The sequence below is a fragment of the Rhinolophus ferrumequinum genome, chromosome 21 (genome assembly GCF_004115265.2).
Source record: "Rhinolophus ferrumequinum isolate MPI-CBG mRhiFer1 chromosome 21, mRhiFer1_v1.p, whole genome shotgun sequence".
Classification (NCBI taxonomy): domain Eukaryota; kingdom Metazoa; phylum Chordata; class Mammalia; order Chiroptera; family Rhinolophidae; genus Rhinolophus; species Rhinolophus ferrumequinum.
The window spans coordinates 35,804,906-35,821,111 of NC_046304.1; the positions used below are offsets into that span (position 1 = coordinate 35,804,906).

General features: G+C 47.1%; 1 protein-coding gene and 1 long non-coding RNA gene across 3 annotated transcripts in view; both read left to right on the forward strand.

Moving 5' to 3' along the window:
• The window catches only part of LASP1 (LIM and SH3 protein 1), a 35,902-nt gene extending 27,491 nt beyond the window's left edge, over positions 1-8,411 (forward strand). For both annotated transcript variants that reach the window (XM_033090001.1, XM_033090002.1), the window contains 3 exons: positions 4,015-4,165; positions 4,515-4,618; positions 5,357-8,411. In XM_033090001.1, coding sequence (XP_032945892.1) covers positions 4,015-4,165; positions 4,515-4,618; positions 5,357-5,530 — 429 coding nt within the window. In that variant the 3' untranslated portion in view covers positions 5,531-8,411. The remainder of the gene's footprint in view (positions 1-4,014; positions 4,166-4,514; positions 4,619-5,356) is intronic.
• A 2,879-nt stretch (positions 8,412-11,290) lies between these two features.
• On the forward strand, positions 11,291-13,109 carry LOC117013464 (uncharacterized). Its single transcript, XR_004421337.1, has 2 exons — positions 11,291-11,668; positions 12,232-13,109. It is a non-coding gene; the product is annotated as an uncharacterized LOC117013464 (long non-coding RNA).
• The last annotated feature ends 3,097 nt before the right edge of the window (positions 13,110-16,206 follow it).

The following is a 16,206-nucleotide window of genomic DNA, read 5'->3' on the forward strand; positions in this document are numbered from 1 at the left end:
GAGATCAGAACTTTGCTGAGCTTGGAGCGGGGATCAGCCAAGTCCTTAGAGTCTGGAAAATGTTTCTCCCCCTTTCAGATGTGCTAACACCCTTTAATGTGCCTATTTGCTTCTCAAACCATTAGGTGAGTCAGCAAAATAATAACCCAGTTTCCTCATTTGCTGGGGAAGGGAGGAAGAGGAAGTTGAGAGTACTGACATTTTATCCAGGTGGGCCCAGGCAGAAGGTCCTTGCAGCCTCTTCCTTCTCAGCCTTTTATCTGCTCTGTGCTGCTTCTCCTGAGTTCACATGCCTGCCATCCTCTCCTCTCAAAGTTAGGGTGACTTATGACTATCATCCCTTTGAGAGGGAAAGGGGTGCTTTGTGTATTTATTCCAGAACAGAAGGCATGAACCAGGACTAGTGGCAGACTTGGGTATGTGGTCACCCTGCTCCATGCCTGCCCTCAGGAAGGGCTGTGACTCTGTCCTTGTGTCACAGCCTCAGCCCTTACTGAATAATGAAAGCTCTGCCTTGGGAAGTCATTTCACTTCTGGGCCTTTCCTGTAAAGTGGGTGTACCTGTCCGACTTATTCTTCGGGGTGATTGTCTTCGGGGCCAAGGGAGATAATATGTGAGAGCCTCTGTGAACTTAATGTGAAGAGCTGAGCAAATGTGAAGGTTATTACTGTTAATAGCAACAGGTGGTACCTGTATCAGTGGGGAGAGTGTTCTTTCGTGTTCAGACTGCCACTATCCCATCCACCTAGGTCAGTTGGCTTTAGTTTTATAAACATTTGTCCATGTGTAGTGGCTTTTTAAGGAGCAAGATCAATTCCACCAGCCACTTGTGAAACACACACGTGTCCAAACTTGCTTTCAGCTCTAGAGTTTGGTTAGGTTCCTAGAGCTGGTCGGGAACCTCAGAACCACCTGGGAGCAGATGGTATCAGGGCATTTACAGATGAGAAAACAGGCCTATAGAGGAAGGGACTCGCCCAAGGTCACTTGAGTAAGTGAAGGACTCATGATATCCCAGGGACGCTGCACCCGTGATGAAGGACTGCATCTGTGGGACGCTGACAGGGGACAGCACCAGGCCTTGGCTGGGACCAGACACATCCTCTACCCCAGGGTTCTCTGTTACTCCTCCACTAGTGCAGGTGGTCACACCCACAGAAGGGGGTTATGCCCAGGGTAGCTGGGCCCGTAGCATCAGGGATACCTGTCCCCCTGACCCACCTGTCACTTTCTAGGGTCCATGCAGGCTCCTTCCCCACCCCCAGGCTCTGTCCACCTCCACATATGCACTTTCCCTCCCCTGGTCTCCAGTTCCTGGTCACGCCTCTTTTCATTAATAGAAAGTAAACATGGGAAGCTGCACTTTCCCACCCCCAGGACAAAAGTTGGAAGGACATTTGCCTTGTGAGCCTAGAGGCCACAGGAGGGGTGTCTCCTCTCCTTGTCCCTCTCCCATTCCCCCCCCACCCCCAGCCGCCCCTGGACAGAGGTCACTGAGGGAGTGAGTCTGGGGGAAACTCACCTTTTGCCCTTGCCTTAGGAATCTGAGTGCAGGCCACTGGCCCTGTGTCTTGAAAACTTCACTCCTGGGGGCCCTTCCTAGTGGGAGTGGGGAGATCCGATGGGTTTTCAGTCTGGCCAGGGCTGGCTGGGATAGGCTCAGTCTATTTTGCCGGCTGGGTGTTGCTTCCTGATTGGGCATGAAGGGAAGGAGCAGGGAGAGAAGGGGGCTGGTCTAGACCCAAACCCCTAAGTGAGGCTCTCTCTGCCTCTAGACTGGACCCATCCTGGGCTTTGCTGCTGCCCCGCCTGTCCCCCCATCCAGGCTGCAGTGGGTAAGCGGCATTAAGTCAGCAGAAGGATGCAGGTGTTCCCAGTTGGCCACACCCTCAGACCTTTGGCTCAGCTGCGAATATGTAAACAGTGCCTGGCCAAAGAGTTAACTCTTGCCCTCCCAGCAAAGCAGATGCCCAGGAGGGGGAGAAAAGGCAACAGAAAAAGTGGGAGTGGATGGCAAAAGGGGGCTGCCTGGGCTGGACAGCTCCTGTCAGGCCTCCCCAGAGGTTCCAGGGCACAGTCACGGTTCCTCCTCCAGGAGACAGAGCAGGCTTTGCCCCACTCCTTACCCTGTCCTTCCTCCTTCCCCTCATTTTTCACTGGGAGAAAACAGGGCAGGGTCCTGCTGAACAGGGGAACCAGCTTCCAGTCAAGTGGACCAAGGCCTGGAGAGGATTCAGGGCCTGGGCTGCCTAGGACAGGACCAATTTTTCTCATTGTCCTGCTTTCTGAGTTTCCTCTGGGGGTGAGGGGGAGCTTTTCTGTCACTCTCTGTCCTACTTCCTCCCCAACCCCAGGCCAACCCAGCACTCCCGGAATACTCAAACCACGGGCAGTAGCACATTTCCTTGGTTGCTCTCATCCCCACCAGTTTCCTCTCTGAAAAGTGAATGGACCCCATCAGGGGTCTTCAAGGTGGGGTATGGGCAGTGCCACTGAGAGGACAGGGGGAGAACCTTAGAACTCCTGGCTCTGGTTCTTTTCCATCTCATACTTTTTTCATTCATATTTTTTGGTGTAAGTTTACAATATACATTCCATATTTGTAAAGGGATATTTGTAAATCATTTATAAAATAGACCTAATTTGGGAGGATTATGCCAAAACATTTTACCAACAGGAGTATGCAAGTATTTGGGCAAGCAGGGATCAGCAAACTTTTTCTGTAAAGGGCCAAAGAGGGAATATTTTCAGGTTTTGTGGGCCTCATGGCCTCTGTCGCAGCTACTCAGCTCTGCAGTGATAGCGTGAAAGCAGCCATAGATAATAGGGAAATGAGTGGGTGTGGCTGTTCCAATAAAACTTTATTTCTGAACACTGAAATTTGAATTGCTTAAGAAATTTCACGTGTCATAAAATATTATTCCTATTGATTCCCCCCACCCCCCAGTATTAAAATACGTAGGAATTATTTTTAGCTTATGGACCTTGAGCAAGCAGGCTGTATGGGTCGTTGAACCATAGTTTGCCGACCTCTGCTTTAGGTCACTGGTTCTCAAACTTGAACCTGCTTCAGACTTACCTGGAGAGCTTTTAAAAGCTGCATAGTTCAGAACCCCAGCCCTGATTTTGTCGATTCTATGGAAGGCTCTGGAACCTGCATTCTAACAAGCAGCTCAGATGGGTGGGAAGCAGATAGTCTGAAGGCCAGGTTTTAAGAAACACAGGTCTGGAAGGTCTCCAGGGTATTGGCATGTTCAATTCAGCCAGCCCTTCCCGAGTGCCTGGGGAGTGTCACTTCTCTGGGCCTTTTTAAAACCCATTTTTGGAACCTGACTAGAGGAGGAACCCGTCTTCAAGATGACCCACCCTCAAGGAGGTCCTGGCACTTCTTGTCCCCACAGGCGGGGCTCTGGCCTTCGCTGCTGCCATCCACAACAGGCAGAATCACCTACTGATGAAGAATACAGGCTCTGGAATTTGTGTGATCTTGGGCAACTCTCTTTGCCTGTCTGCCTTAGTTTCCTTCTTGTCTGTTAAATGGGGACTGTAATGTACCCCCTCGTAGATGCTGACAAGGTCAAATGGGCTGTGATGTGGAATATCTAGTTTAGGGCCTGACGCCTATGAACAGAGTTACTGCTATTGCTGTTCTTGACCAGGGTGGAGGCAGGGCTGCCCCCTGCCCCGCCACAGGAACGTAATAATGACTACTCATATTTGTACGGTGCTTTCGTTTACCTGGCCCTTTTCCTTCCATCCATCCATCCATCCTCCGCCTTCAACTACACCTGGAGTAGACACTGACATCCCATTTTAGAGAGGGTGGAAACTGAGGCCCGGCAAGGTTTACTAGCTTGTCTAAGGGCACATGCTGGTTGTGCCCCCACAAGAACCGGGCTCTCTACCTGGAGCCCTCGGGGAGCCTCTCTCATAACAGGATCTTGAGTGACAGCAGGAGGGAGCTTTGGTTGGTTTACTGTGGATCCTTTACCCAGCACTTTCTACCCCTGCAGATAAAATACCACGAGGAGTTTGAGAAGAGCCGCATGGGCCCCAGCGGGGGCGAGGGCATGGAGCCTGAGCGCCGAGATTCCCAGGACAGCAGCAGCTACCGGCGGCCCCAGGAGCCGCAACAGCCTCACCACACCCCGACCAGCGCCCCAGGTGAGCACGAGGCCTGTGGGGTAGAGGACCTGGAGCTAGGCCAGCTGCGGGATGGGGAGAAGCCTCATTTACACACTCACACGCATCCTCGGGTCCCATCCCCACTGAGGGCATGAGCATGGGGCCTGTGCTGGGCTCCCAGTGTGATGGGGGGAGACACAGCCCCTGCTGTGGAATACACAGCACCTACAAGGTGCACACACAGACAGAGCCTTTGAGAAGTGGGGATTGAGCAGGGGTCTGGGGGGTGGAAATACGTGGTCAGGGCTTATGGAGGAAGGGAGGGGGCTCTGGCAGGGGCTGGGTTTGGCAAGACAGGCTCTGAGACCTGTCTCCTCCCCTCTTCCAGTTTACCAGCAGCCCCAGCAGCAGCAGGCGGCCCCGTCCTATGGTGGCTACAAGGAACCTGCAGCCCCAGTCTCCATACAGCGCAGCGCCCCAGGCGGGGGCGGGGTGAGTAACCAAGGCCAGAGTGGAGAGGAGGGAGGTTGAAGGCTATAGCCCTGCGGCCTGGAATGGCCAGAGGTGGGTGGGCCTAGGGAAGGACAGAACTCACAGGCTCTTCTTAGAAATGCCACCCAGGAAGCCTGGTTTTCCCCGACTTTCGACCCCAGCTCCTATTGTCATCTGAGAGCACAGATGGGTTTCATGTGCTTGTACTGGACATTTCGTAGAGCTTAAGCATGAGACTTTGGCTGAGTCGGAAGGTAGAACCTGATAGAAATCTCTTGTGTCACCTGGAGATTTTTCTCCCAAGAATAGGTCTTTGTCCTGAACTCGGGAGCGAAACCAGACTTACTACAGCTTCAAAAAAAAAGGAGAAAGACTGGTGCTTACACGAGTACAGATAGTGTACAGGGCATGCCATATTTTTAAACACTAACTGGCATCGTGTCCGTTGGCCTTACTGCTTTCCTGTTCTGAGAGGTGAGGCAGAACTATTGTGACCTCGGTCCCTGTCTTGTGCCTGCCTCTTGAGTACGTGCCACGTACGGTCGAAAAGGGTGATCGCTCCCAGAAAGTGAGACACAGAGGTGAGAAAATTTGTGGCAGAGCCCACCCCTTCCTTATCTCCCAGATCCCGGCTCATGGCTCACACAGGCTCTGTTCCCGGATCCCAGAGAGTGAGGAAGAAAGGCTCAGGCCCTGGGGGAGCTGGGCCCGGAGCTGACTGTGCCCCCACCCCTGCAGAAGCGGTACCGTGCCGTCTACGACTACAGCGCTGCCGATGAGGACGAGGTCTCCTTCCAGGATGGGGACACCATCGTGAACGTGCAGCAGATCGACGACGGCTGGATGTATGGGACCGTGGAGCGCACCGGTGACACGGGGATGCTGCCGGCCAACTATGTCGAGGCCATCTGAGCCCACGGGGCGCCACCTGCCCCACCAGTCTTCAGTGCATTCCACAGCATCGCATCCGTCCTGGGCGTGACCTGTCCACCCGTCAGTGTCTTTGTTTTTTTAAATCTGCGACAGCTTGTTTATTCCCACCCTCCTCCAGCTTCTTTTGCCAACTGAAGCCTTGGTCTGCCACTTTCGCAGGCTCCTTCCTCTGACAGGTTTTCCTCTTGACCAACTTCTTGGTTTTCTCTCTGGATGGAACAGGTGTGGACCTCTCAGGGGAAGCTGAGGCCCGTGAGACTGGTCTAGCATGGGAGACCTGTCAGCTCCCAGGCCTCTGCCTTCTCTCTTTTCGGCCCCCTCAGATTCTCCCAGCCACCTCCTCACATACCCAAACATTCCTGGGTGAGCCCCAGGACTCCCAGGGGAGGGGCTCCATACATTCCTGGGACTAGGACCCCACCGCCCTTGCCCTGGGATGGTGTAGGTACCAGAGAGAAGGCTTTGCCTCTGCTTCTCAAAGGAGGGGCTGCTGGCCCTCTGTGGGTCCCCTCACCAACCTCTCCCCCGCTCAAGGACAACAAAGAAGGGTAAAGTTCCCGCTTTGGAGTTCATTCATCCTCCTCACACATGTTCCTTCTTGCACTGTGATTTTGCTCTCCTGTACACACAGACCCAGTATGGATGAGAAGCTCCCCAGGAAGTGTGTGGCTTGGGTCAAGTTCTGGCCTTTCTGACGTTTAGGGACAGCTGCAGGAAGGAAGGGGACATGGTGTTCTCTCCCGCAGCCCTTTTTCCTCACTCCCACCCCCAACCTCCTGGGACCCTGGCTGGCCTCCTTGGCTGGAAGCCGTGCTCCTGAAAGGTGGGGCTAGGAAGCCTCAGGCCTCTTGGCCTTCGAGGCCCAGCCCCCGAGAGCTGGGCTGGGTGGGCCACTCCTCCCAGTTCCTCATGGGAAGATGTCTCTGGCTTTCTGTGGCCTCCTCCCCGGCCCGCCGCCGAGTGGACCAGAATTGTGCAAAGCCACAGCCTCTATCTCCAGAATTTAGCATGTGGGGGAAGGAGCATGTATGTGTGTAGGTGTCTGTGACAGGCTAGTGTGAGCATGAGTGTGAGAAATGGGGCAGTGTGCGGCCTGCTGGAGTCTCGAGGCTTACGTGAGGGTATGCAGAGCTATCTTCCTCTGATACTTTCTTCAAAACCCACAGTGAGAGGGGAGGGCCCTGGGGGAAAGACGTTCCTTAGGTTTTCTTTGGAGTGAAAATTCTTCATTTCCTTCTATCCCCAAATAGAGGAAGCCCACCCACCCCGTTTTGCAGTGTCCAGAGGACTGGTGGCGGCTGATATTATAGCCTGCTGGGGTAGGGATGGTGGAAGCCTTCATGGCTCCAGTCATATTCTCTTCCCTCATTTCTGTCCTGGGCTGCACAGTAGGCGCCAACGGACCCAATGACATTCACGCTATGGATGCCTCATTCTGGGGGACTCTTCCTCTAGGCCTTCCCCTTGCTTACCTAAAGCCCCCTTGAAGCATTGGGAGAGGGTTCCAGGGCTACAAAACTGGAAGCACAGACCCCGGGATAAGGAAAGGAAAGACGGTGCTATCTCCAAGTCCTTTCTGTCCCTCAATGGGGGCTGTGACAATCCTTCCCTGGCTTTACTCATCTCTGGGCTTTCTCATCACCCTCTGGGTCACCCCTCCCATCTTTACCTTGAGTCAACTCAGGCCCCACAGTTGACATCTTTGCATCCTTGTCACGTACAAGGCGGGTGGTGGTGGGGAAGGCCTGCAGGCAGGCAGCAATCAAGTTCTCACTGCTTGCGAGTTAAATTGGGAACATTTACCCCTAATCAGAGAGCTGAGGAAAATGGCTGTGGGGGAGGAGCCACTGCCTTTTCCAGTCCCTTTTCCTGCTTGGCGCCAGCCAATCTGAGTGCAGGTGGAGGATCTCATATTGGGGGATGAGGGAGCAACTTGGGGAGCCCTGGGGGCAGGCGTTGGTCCATTCTGCTTCCTCTTGATCTCAAAGCACAACATTGATTCTGGGGCCAAAGGTCAGAGACACATCCTGTCGGAGGACCTGCGGTTGGCAGGGTGGTGAGAGGACGGGAGGAGGGCCTGAGAAGCAAGAAACAGCCTTTTCACTCCGCTTGAGTTTCCTTCCAAAATAAGGCAAGCCAGCCACTGGAATCCTGCTGCCGGGCCCTCTGCTCCTCCCATCCTAAAAATAGGGGACCTTTTCTTACCTCCAGAGAGAGGAGGGACTATCACACTGGTGCTGAGGGACCCAGGGGCTTCTGGGAGTCCTTGTTCCTCTCCAGAACCTCTATTTCCTAGAAGAGCACAGAACCTGAGAGCAGGGCCGAGTCCCTGGTCTTTTCTTACAGTTCACAGAGGTCTTTTAGCCAATCTAATCCGAGGAGAGAAGATACAGCAGAGCTAGAATGTGAATATAACATTAGTGGACCAATAATAAAATGCAAGAAGCCCAATGGTGAGAAAAGTGAATTCTCTCAACAATGCTTTGTTTTCTTCCTCATGTCCCTCCAGGGAAAACTATTGCTTAATTTTTGCCTTTTTCCCCCCTCACATATGCACTTTTGGGCCTTTTTTTTTTTAATAGCTGGAAAAAATATATACCACCCCACAAACCTGTATTTAAAAAGAAACAGAAATGACCATGTGAAATTTGCCTCTGTCCAAACATTTCATCTGTGTGTGTGAAGCAGTCATTCATCTTTTTATATGGGGTGGTTGTCTCTTGGTCTGTTTGGTCCCCTCCCTCGTGGGCTTGTGCTTGGGATCAAATCTTTCTGGCCTGTTATGATTCTGAACATTTAACTTGGACCACAAGTGAATCTTTCTGGTGACTCAAATAAAAGTATAATTTTTACCTGCGGACTTGGTTTTCTCTCTGGCTCTGAGGTGCTGCTGCTGTGTGTGTCCCATCTCTTTGGGGATGTTGGCCTGTCACCCTCCTGGAAGCCCTGCCATCCTTCGGGGAGAGAATGATCAGTTTGGAAACTGTCAGCCTGGAGCAGCAATTTGCCTCGGCACTTCCTTCCTCGTCGAGAATTCCCCACCAGTCTGCTCCTGGCTATATCCCTCTGCCCAGCGTGGTGATACTCCCAGAACCTTCCCTGAGCGCCCGTATTCTCTTACTGCCTGACTTCCTTCACTATGCACCTGTCTCTCCACTTGCCAGTGCCCTCAGGGCAGGTAACGGGTCTAATTCATCTTTAAGCCTCCAGGGGCAGTCTCAACTACTCAATAAATATTTGTTGAAATAATGAATGAGCTTGTCTGGGGGGCAGTTTTAGCCCTGCACTTAGGAGCATGGCATATATGTGAGGAATGAAAATGATGGAGAGACTGGGATAGTGCAGTGGGATAAGATGGGATGAAGCTGTCTGGTAGGTGGTCTGGCAACCCAAAGCAGTCTTCACAATGCCTTGGGGGTGTGATCGCTACCACATTGTTTTCTTTGATCTTATTAACAGCCCTGTGAGAGGAGTATACTGTGATGTCCGTCTTACAGATGGGATTTACTGAAACCCAGAAGGCGGTGGTTTGGGGGTCTTAGGAACCCCCGTGTGATGCTCAGCCTCATGTCATGCTACCTTGCTTTCATGCGGGGTCTCTGGTCCCACTCCCCGCACAAGAACGCAGGATATGGTGAGGCCAAAAAGGAACACCCACGGAGCCATGGGTAGGGGAGTCATACCACTACAGTCCGCTGGCAGCTGGGTTGGAGACACAGGCAGCAGGAGCCACACCATCCGCCGTCCGCTTCTCTGCCAACCAACCAACCCCTTGCTAACTAGCTATCCGCTTGCTAACTGCCCTTGCTAGCTGCAATCTACCATGTGCTTCTCCGCTCGCCAACCAACCAACCAACAAACCAACTCCACTTGCGTAGCCACGGCAGTTATATTAGTGGCTAATGACTAACCGGTAACAGCTGCTGGCCAACTAGTCACAGCTGATGGCCATCTACTACCCGAGCCAGTACCTTTCCAAATGAAGCCGAGAGCCTGGAAACTGCTTTCTGGGACTCTGTCCCCACAGTTGCCACGGTGGGCTGTGTACCCAGGCCCTTTGCACATTTCATTTTAGTGTCTCCTGTGCTTTGCTCCAGATGCCCTGGTCTAACCTCTAACCAGAAGGCAAGGTGGCCTCCCCTCTTCTGTGGGGTTGGGAAGGGGGCAGTGGTGGAGAAAGAACCCAGACCCTTCCGCCCTGGCTGGATGCCACCAGTCAGCCTCATGTCCGGCTGTTTGGTGGAGAGGGGCACTTCCCACCTGGGGCTCAGAATGAAGGCATTCTCTGGCTTCAGGATAGCAGCAGGATGGAGAAGAAAAGGGCTTTCCCAAACTGAGCCTGAATTGAGCTTTCCTAATGGGGAATAATGACAATCAGGAGAATGAAGCCTGTGACAGCAGGACTGAGCAATGTAGGGGCGGCACTGGGAGGGATAATTAAAGACAAGACTGACACCTGCTTCCCCTTGGAAGGAGCTGGCTGCCTAATGTTTTCCCACTAGAAGGGAATGAGTTGGCAAATCTTGCCTCCTGTGGCCCTGCCCCCTTTTGTCTGGGAGCAGCAGCCCGTTCTCCCCAGGAGACTTCATTCACCTGAGCAATTTGAGGGGGCACTCAGTGTGCCTGGGAGGGTAATCTGCACTGTCTCCACTCCCTGCTCTGCCTTCTGGGGACGGGCCAATGGGAGGAGCTTCTAGATCCCCTTCTAGAAGTGGCCCAAGTTCCTGAGACCTAGCATGAGGAGAGGGCATACTAATGCCCTCACCCCCAGACCCTTCTAAAGAATTATTTGGGGTGGAGACAAGATACTAGGCCTTAGAGGTGTCACTGGGAATTTTTTTTTAATTTAATAGGAAATAAGACAGAAAAAGTAATAAAAGCAACACAAGACATAACTGAGTACCCACTACCCAGCTTAAAAAAATAAAACATCTATAATTCTTCTCCTTTTCCCTCAAAAGAAGCCACTTAAATTTGCATTTCTAGATACTCTTACTGCCCAGGGATGGAGTACTGTAAATGGAGTGACTTGAGGAAGATGCATCACAGCCTGAGCAGTGCAGGGAGGGCTGAGGGGCATTTCAGACGAACAGGGTGGGCCACTCTGGGGAGAGAGAAGAAGATGGACTCTGGAGTGCGCAGGCCTGGTTTTGAATCTTGGTCTCTGCCAATTCCAATGAAACGTCACGGAAGTTCCTGACCATCTCTGAGCCTCTTCTATAAAAGACCTGTAGGAAGATTGAAATCACACCATGTGTGCAATATCTGGCAGAATGTAGGAATCCCATAAGCATTAGCTCCATTCCTAGAGATGCCAGCTGAGACTCACGAAACCTTTGTCCATGACCCTCCATACGGGGACCTTTACAATTTGTCAATGGCCCATCCGACTCGACAACCACTATTTTTCTGAGATAATTTGCCAGGGATGTGGGAGAGGAAAAAGGAAGAAGAAAGGCAGTCAGGAGGATTCATTCCTAGGGCATCTGGAGAGAGATCAGATCTCCTCCTACATCCATATCATGCAGACTCCACTTAGATACAAAGGGGTGGGATTGAGTTCCTGGGGAGAAATTGAGCCTCTTCAGTTCTGCCTGATCTAAACGGAGCAGTTCCTTGGTTACCCGCTCCCAGGCTTTATGATTGGTTGGCTGTAGAGTGTGAGTGTGTGTGTGTGTGTGTGTGTGTGTGTGTGTGTGTGTGTGTTTGCTGAGGGGGGGACCGGGGGAGAGGAAGTAAGCTGCTGATGGAGCTGTAGCATCTCTTAGTCTCTGTCCCTGGAAGGGGGAGGGGGAAAGAACGAGGGCTGAGCAGTGGAAGGAGGAGGGAGCCATTTCTCTCCACTGACTGCAACCTCCGTGCTCACAGCTCACATTTCCCTGGAATCCAGAGGCCTCCTTGGCCAAGGACTCCATAATGCTGGATATTTTCATCCTGATGTTCTTTGCCATCATAGGCCTGGTCATTCTGTCCTACATTATCTATCTGCTCTAGTGGCCTGCGGCCGCGGCGGGAGCCCACAGAAGAACAGCTCAGGGGGGAAGGATGAAGCTGACTGGGCCGAGCACCCTGCTTGCTGACGCACCGCTGGATTTTTGCTTCTGGTCACTATCTCGGGTATTGACTCAAAAACAAAATTAAAAGAGATCTTGTTTTCCTATTTTTCCTCAGATGCATTGATATAGCATTTCTCAGACCACTCTGAAGAGAGTAAGAAATGCCAACTTCTTTCTTTGCAACCTAATTTAAAATATTTTTTAAACAAACACAATGTGAAGGATTTTTCGGTAGAATGCGCTGGGAGTGGTGTGCATGGTGGGAGGGGCTATAATTTCCTAATTTTTTTCCCTTCAAGTTGGGTGTTCAAACTCCAAGTTGTTCATTCTCTCTTGGTAATTAAAGGTAAAACACATCTTTATATGTCAGCAGAGTGGTTGTACAATTATGCTTGCATAATTGCTTTAATTAGTGACTCATTCTCACTTGAGGATGAGCTAGGAAATGCAATTTACTTGGGAGTGGGGTTTTGCGGGGACATGGCCATCCTTTCCCAACTGTGAGTGTTGGTGGAAAGGAGAGAGGAACTCCTTTTTCTTATCTTAGTCCACGACCAGTACTCGGGAGCTAAGACCTTTGCTGCCGTTTCCATCTGAGCCTTGTTGTTTCTGGGTTTCCCACAGCTCCCGGTCTCCAGTCCAACAAGGGGCCTCTTATCAACAGCAGCTGTCCTGCCGCCCAGCAGACCTCTTCCAGAGCCTTCCGGATATGGTTAACCCCTGTAAAGCAAGAGGCTTTTTGAGCTCAGAGGCAGAGGCACTCGGCTGAGACATCAGGAATTCATGGGCATGGCTGGCAGCTGCTGCGTGTGTTTGAGCTGTAGATGCAGAGTGTTGAGAACACAGAGAGCTGAAATGTAGACTCATTGAAGTTACCATGGAGAACTGCTCACAAATTCATTCTGATAGCCTTTCCTTAGGTCTAAATGCAACTACATATTATGCTAAAAATATGTTCTTTCCTTTCCCTTTCTTAGGAAGGTGTTCCCTTGTAAGTCCAAGAGCACGTTGTCTCTCTATAAGTAGTCTCTTTATCACTCTGTCTTTATAGATTGCACAATCTGGGGTTGTGTGGTTTGCCTTGTCTTAGTCTCTAGCCAGAAGGAACCTGTCATTTGAGTTTTTAAGATTTATCTTCCCCATTCCATACCACTTGTGCCCCAGCTTCTCATTTAAAGAGAGAAATGGTTATATAGTCCTCATTCTTTGTACCTCGCTGACTTATTGATTATTGAAATAAGATGGCTATTCTTATCTTACTTGTTATCTGGGGAAAATCTCTCTCTTACCCCAATATAAAAGTTTTTTAAATTGTCAAATGTTCCTTTTCTGGAAAAAACCTTTAACATATTTTCTGTCCAATTAGGATTGAAGAAACCATATATTCTGCGGTCCAGAGAAGACTTTGGCCCCAAATCTGTGGTATCTATTCCTTTGAAAAATCCATCATAATTGTTCTATATTTGATTTTCTAGCTTAAAAATAAACAAGGAATAATAATATGAACTTGGTAGTTTTTATTCATAACATTGTGTTCAATTTCCATGTTTTAAAAAGAATTAAAAAAAAAGAAATAAAATTGAGGCAGTATAATATATGTCACAATTAAAATGGAAAACTTGCATTTTAGAATTCTGGCCAAAAAAAAAAACACCAAACACTGTTCTAGAAGCTTTGTCTTGGTAACAAATTATGTGACTTTCAGTAAGTCATTTAACCATTCAGGGCTTCAGTTTATTCTGACAAATGAAAAAAATGGACTAGAAGATTGTTAATGTCCTTTACCATTTTAAAATTCTACAATTCTTTGGAAACTACATCTTTGAGAACAGAAATTCCATGGAATAAACTCTTAATAGTTACTAGTAGCTTTTCTGCTCTCCCCAAATGACATTTTATGATGAAAACTCAACTGCAAAACTTTTTTTTTTGGCACCAACAGTCACATTATGAGGAGAAAATGACAATCTTTATTTACCCCAAACATAGATCAGTGATAATTTGCCTAAACTGTTTAGGGAATATTAATCAGTATAATTCTACATGGTGGTATGTAACAACAAGAGGAAATGTGACAGGTGCACTAATGCAAAAAGTATGGGTCTGAACATTAATACATTCAGGGGTGATCTTTAGTTATCTGTGAGGTTCTTGACGTGACATTTCCCGGTAAAACATTCCTCTGACTCCTTGGCATAACTTTGAGTTTCAAATGAAAATTTTCTTCAAGTCAAGATAGTAGCTCTAGGTCCTTACCTAGGTAATTAGGGCAAGTGTCAGTATTTTGGAGGGACCTGAGGAACAATTATGGTGGGGTAGACCTTCGTGGTATAGTCTCTAACCAAGTTCTTTCTGAAGTCTTTTGTGAGGCCAAGGCTCTTCAGTCTTTATCCAAAGTTGAAATGACTAATCAATTCAGTGAAAACAATCAGCTAATTTCAGTTATACACCAGTGATATGTATCATCGGTAATGGGCACAATGTAAGGACAAAAAGATTACCCATATTTTCAGTTACTTGTGAAATATTATGGTTATAAAAATAATTACATTTTGGAAGAAATTTTATACTTTGTGCCTATATCCATGCTATAATGTCAGTTTATAGCAGAGTTTTACAGTGTTCATCATTTTGATAAAAATTTTTTAAATTTCACATTTAAACTCTTTGTATATTGGCATCCTAAATCATAATGAAACACTGGAAAAAGTTACTTCTGTAATAGAGTTTTGTATAAATTTTACAAATCTGTGTCATAGGGCAATCATATCCTATAAAATGGGGATTGTACGTGGCCCATATCAATGTAGTAAAAACAGCTCTAAATAACTGTAGACTACTTAGAAAAAATTAATGTGGCATAATGCTTGGGATCATTACACTAATCCTGCTTTGTGTGTAAAAGTGATGTATTTATTTCAGGAAAAAGGATATATTTTGGGAAACAGTTAAATAATGGGAAGATAAATGTTATAATACTAAAACCACATAAGAGTCATTGTTCTGAGTATATGGAATCAAATCCAAACTTCCTGAGTTTGAAACTTAACAAGACATAATTTATTAAATTTTGGAAAATTTGTTTGCTTTTAAAAGGCTTAAAATTAGTGTTATTCAAACTTCAAAATCACTAAAAGTATCATTTTAATTTAAATTACTCAAAAATAATGAGAATTTCCCTTAATAAAGCAAAGCTGACGTGGAAAATTGCCTTTATAAATTACATGCTTTGGCTTCAAATATTTGCTAAGCTTAGAATGGCCTCTTCTAACTTAATTTTGCTCCCATCTATTTTAAACAAAAATAAAACCAAAGTCATATATAAAGGGGGAAAGAGAAAAAGTCACTGACAGAACTTTCATTATAAACACAAATGTGCTAAGGCAGATACATTTAGAAATATTTAACAACTTCTTTGTTCTTAGAAAAACACTATAAGGCCTTGCAGTCATGGGAAATTTCAGGTAATCTATAATACTTAATTACATATTTTGTGTTTTGAAACTGGTGTTAAACTAAGATAATTGTAGCATTTTTATTTTAGCAGCAATTGAAATATTAATTGCTTGGGAATTTGGTCTCCAAATTAAATAGCAGAATAGTATACTGTTCCACTTACAGATTTTTATACAATTTGTGAGTTGTTGCTACTAAATGAAATTATGTGATAATTTACACACTATAATATTAAGCATAAATATACATATAAACAAATATATAGCTAATTGCAACATTATTTTATATTAAGACATTTCATATTTTTATCATGGTAGAGCTATAATTAACAGCTTAAATAAAAATAAGTTCCTCCAAAAGAAATAATTTAAAGGAATTATACACTCAATGACTCGCATAATGACAAACTCTGAACAAGTTAGAAATGTTTTTAATTTTAATTTATTAATATCACTAAATAACAAATTAAATAATTTTAGCAAATTAAATATTTAACATTTTACCATAAATGCAATACTTTAAAAATAACAATACATATTTTTCAGTTTTATGCACCTTTAAGAAAGCAGTGATGTTAGAATACCTACAACATTTTTTTTTTAACTTAAAAGGCTTTCAAGGGCTTAACTAAGTTTTGGGGGTATTTTTAAGTCTCTAGTTACTTGAGGAATTTTATGGTGTTATATTTGCTTTCTTGATAAAAAAGAAAAATGTGTTCTTAGTTAGTCCTGTGGCACTTTTTTTTTTAACCTAGAGAAGACAGTCCACTACAACTGTCTTTCAGGTCATCTTTCCTATCTTAGTGATATCTCAATAAAACAAGGAGCATATTCCCACAGCCTGTTTCAGGTTTCACAGCTACCGGCTAGTGGAATTGATAAAGAAGTCACATTGCTAGTAAGATGTTCGATAACCTAAAAGGCTTTTGTAGCAGCTTTGTGTTTTTACCATTCACAATATTTATTGACATAAAAATCTGTAATCGTATTAATTCAGTGCAATTCACTTTAAGAGGTTAACATGAGTAATAATCATACAAAGAGGTTAATGTTTGTTTTTTATTGACATAAGATGGTTCTTTCAGTTGAACCTTCTGCTGGGCACCTTACACTTTGCTCTAACTTCAAAGGTGAATAATTACCC